This window comes from Aphanomyces invadans (assembly GCF_000520115.1).
Source record: "Aphanomyces invadans strain NJM9701 unplaced genomic scaffold supercont1.10, whole genome shotgun sequence".
Lineage (NCBI taxonomy): Eukaryota > Oomycota > Saprolegniomycetes > Saprolegniales > Verrucalvaceae > Aphanomyces > Aphanomyces invadans.
In genome coordinates, this window is record NW_008580155.1 from 322,470 (window position 1) to 325,329 (window position 2,860).

General features: G+C 47.6%; 2 protein-coding genes across 2 annotated transcripts; both read right to left on the reverse strand.

Annotated features, from left to right (window-relative positions):
• Positions 1-1,015: 1,015 nt before the first annotated feature.
• Positions 1,016-1,813, reverse strand: H310_05748 (hypothetical protein; the record flags this gene model as incomplete). The annotated part of the gene is made up of 1 exon (XM_008870563.1): positions 1,016-1,813. The coding sequence occupies one exon, from the start codon at positions 1,811-1,813 to the stop codon at positions 1,016-1,018; it is 798 nt and encodes a 265-aa protein (XP_008868785.1).
• A 56-nt stretch (positions 1,814-1,869) lies between these two features.
• Positions 1,870-2,394, reverse strand: H310_05749 (hypothetical protein; the record flags this gene model as incomplete). Its single annotated transcript, XM_008870564.1, has 1 exon — positions 1,870-2,394. The coding sequence occupies one exon, from the start codon at positions 2,392-2,394 to the stop codon at positions 1,870-1,872; it is 525 nt and encodes a 174-aa protein (XP_008868786.1).
• Positions 2,395-2,860: the final 466 nt, after the last annotated feature.

Consider the following 2,860-nt stretch of genomic DNA (forward strand, 5'->3'; position numbering starts at 1 on the left):
ATTTTGAAGCGTAGTTAAAATGACATCAAATCAACATTGTTAGCTTAATAGTTTTAGTGATTATTTTCGTCTTGCATGTTGTTTGATTTTGGTGATTGCTTGACGCAATCATAAGCGCCATGAGTCTCATGAAGTCACGCCTATCTTCGTCACGGCGCAAGCGGTCTTTACGACGTTCTTCTTCGCGGTTCTTTCGCTCCTCTTCACGCACGCTCGTCCTCTCGACGCTTATCGTCCATCAAAAGCTGCAATCCCATTACCTGCACCATCGACAAAGTGTGATCCGTCGAGGACGGTTTCAAACGTTTCGAGACCAGTGGTCGAGCATATGACGAAGTACTGCCAGAAACACTGCGATCATCACAATTGCTTGTTTGGCCTTCCACTTGGCTTCTTTCGGCTTGGTCGATGTCATCGCCATCGTTTTCGTTTTCTTCGTCGCTTGAGGGCATAGTGAACGTCTTCGTACCATCACCAATGTCTGCTCGTTCCGTCATTTTGCATCGTATACGTTTCGCCTTGAGCACTTCCGGAGGAATCGTTGGGTTTGCAGTTGGAATACGACTCCGATAAAAGCTTGCAAACTTTCTCTTGATCGAGTCCAATGTGCGGGATTGGCCTGGGTACCGCGAGTCGTGTTCGCGGAGAACTTCTTCCCATTCAATCGTGCAAAGTGGCAACTTGTCGTCAAGTAGTCCGAGCAACGAATCAAGTTCGGAGGCGTAAAACCACTACCGCGTCCACCTGACATCGCCGCGCTGATTTTCCTCTTCGACATGGTGCAACAAATTGTATTAAGATTTATTAATGTACTTGCACATTATCTTCCAGTCGTGGGCGAGCCTCCGACAAATATTTGATTTGTGTACACACATTTTAAAAAAGTTTAAAAAATATACTTCCTCTGTTTGGTATTACTGCCACCATATGTAAACACCAAATATTTTATGTTACTGCCACCATTTTCATGTAATTGGACAAGTAAGATACGAATGCATTTCATTGGTTAAAATTGTCACTGGGATGTCAACTGTTGGAGGGTGCTGTTCGCCTCAAAGAGAAGCGACACTGGAACGGCCAAATTCACAGCAAGAGTTCCAGCACGTCTCATCGCGTCCTTCTTCAAATGGGGCAGCTTAAAGTGATTGTCTCCTCCATGATCAAGAACTAGGCGCATGACTGCCTGCAATATAAGGAAGACATCCTCCAACTTCTCTCCACTGAGCATGTCAAACGCCATCAATGTTGAAGCAATGACATCATCGACAGTGCGACTCACCCTTTTGTACTGTAGGCTTTGGATTGAAGCGAAGAATCCTAGGCCAAGCACGTTCAAGTCGGGACTGTTCGGCGGCTGGCGACGAACCACAAACGTCCACCCATCCGTCAAAACCCCAGCGAGTGCATCGTCGTCAACGGAACGGTGAGGTGTCGCGTTGTCGTGTTGGAGCACGACACGCTTTGAGGCACTAGGAAAGCTCGCCTTGATCTCAGGTACGACTTTGTTGAGGGCGTAATCACGGTACGTCGTAGCGTCAACATAGACAAGAGTGGTTACCATGGAACTAGCGGGTCGATTGTGTGAACTCCGGCGAGCAGGGGATTGAGAGACAAAGGGCCACAGACCAATCTTCCCGTCGAAGCCGACGTCCTTTTGCGGCCGAGCAACAGCACACAGAAACATGACATTGGGGATAAACCGCTTGGACTTGCACGCTCGAGGCTGTACCTCTTCGCCTTCCACGAGGTACTCCTTGTGACAATCTTTGTCCGCATTAAACCACTTTTCGTCCAGATGAACTACTTCCCACATGCCCGAAAATTCGGATTCTTGTCGGATTCTTGTAGTATGCCGCCAGGGCCGGCACACTACAAGAATCCGGCTTCGCCGGAACTTGACGGTTCTTCTTGGGCTACACCGCGGAAAGCGTTGATGGCGTCGTGGGTCAGGACGACAAGAGCACCGCAGTAGGCTAGGCGTTCGTGCTTGTTGGCGTTGGTGAGAAGCGGTTTCAGTCGAGATAAGCGACGTTGAAAATCACCATTCTTGAGAGCGCGGCTGAGTGTGATTGTTGACATGCCAGTTGCTTGTGAGTGCTCTCTGATAGTGTAGCGCTGGTTTCGTGGAACGGCTCGAATCAGTGCGACGATTTCCTCCTTGGTGTAGTGCTTCTTGGGGCCAACGCGACCAACTTTGAGATTCTTTGTTATCCCATCCTTATAGCGGCTCCAAAATTGGCAGACTGTGCTACGGTAGAGTTGAAAGCGCTCGACCGCCGCCTTGCTGGTGCCGTGCGGTAGTTTGCCCTTGGATAGGCAGTCTTGTAGCGCAGTGGCAGCTTCACGCTTCTCGACGTCTCTCAGTTCACGGTTCTTGCGGTGGGATGTGCTCATGGCGGGAAATTTGAATGTGTTCTCATACCCCGAAGTTTTACTTCTTTTTCTTCTATATTTATTTTATTTCATCTGGTGGTGCTAAGGCGACGGCGATTTTGGCCATCAATTTGTCCTTACTGTGATTGGTTGCCGATTGACGCTCTCTCTCGTTTTTTATGCTCTCTCTCTTGTGATATTCAGCATCCAATTTGGATAATATATGAATTTTTGGGGTAACTGTCAATCAATATGGTGGCAGTATATTGGGCCGTTCCTGAAAGTGTATTTTGTACAAGAAGTGCGAACTTCCTCTGTTTTGTATTTTTAGGTCACCAAACCAGTTCATCACAAGTTTCGGAAGACTGTGAATATTTTCGGAGAAATGATGCGTCTATCTTATATACTTCCGCTACTGACAACTTACTCTGTCATTTCTGCATTGTCCTTGTAATTGGGGTATGACTGTATCATTTCGAAATGTGTC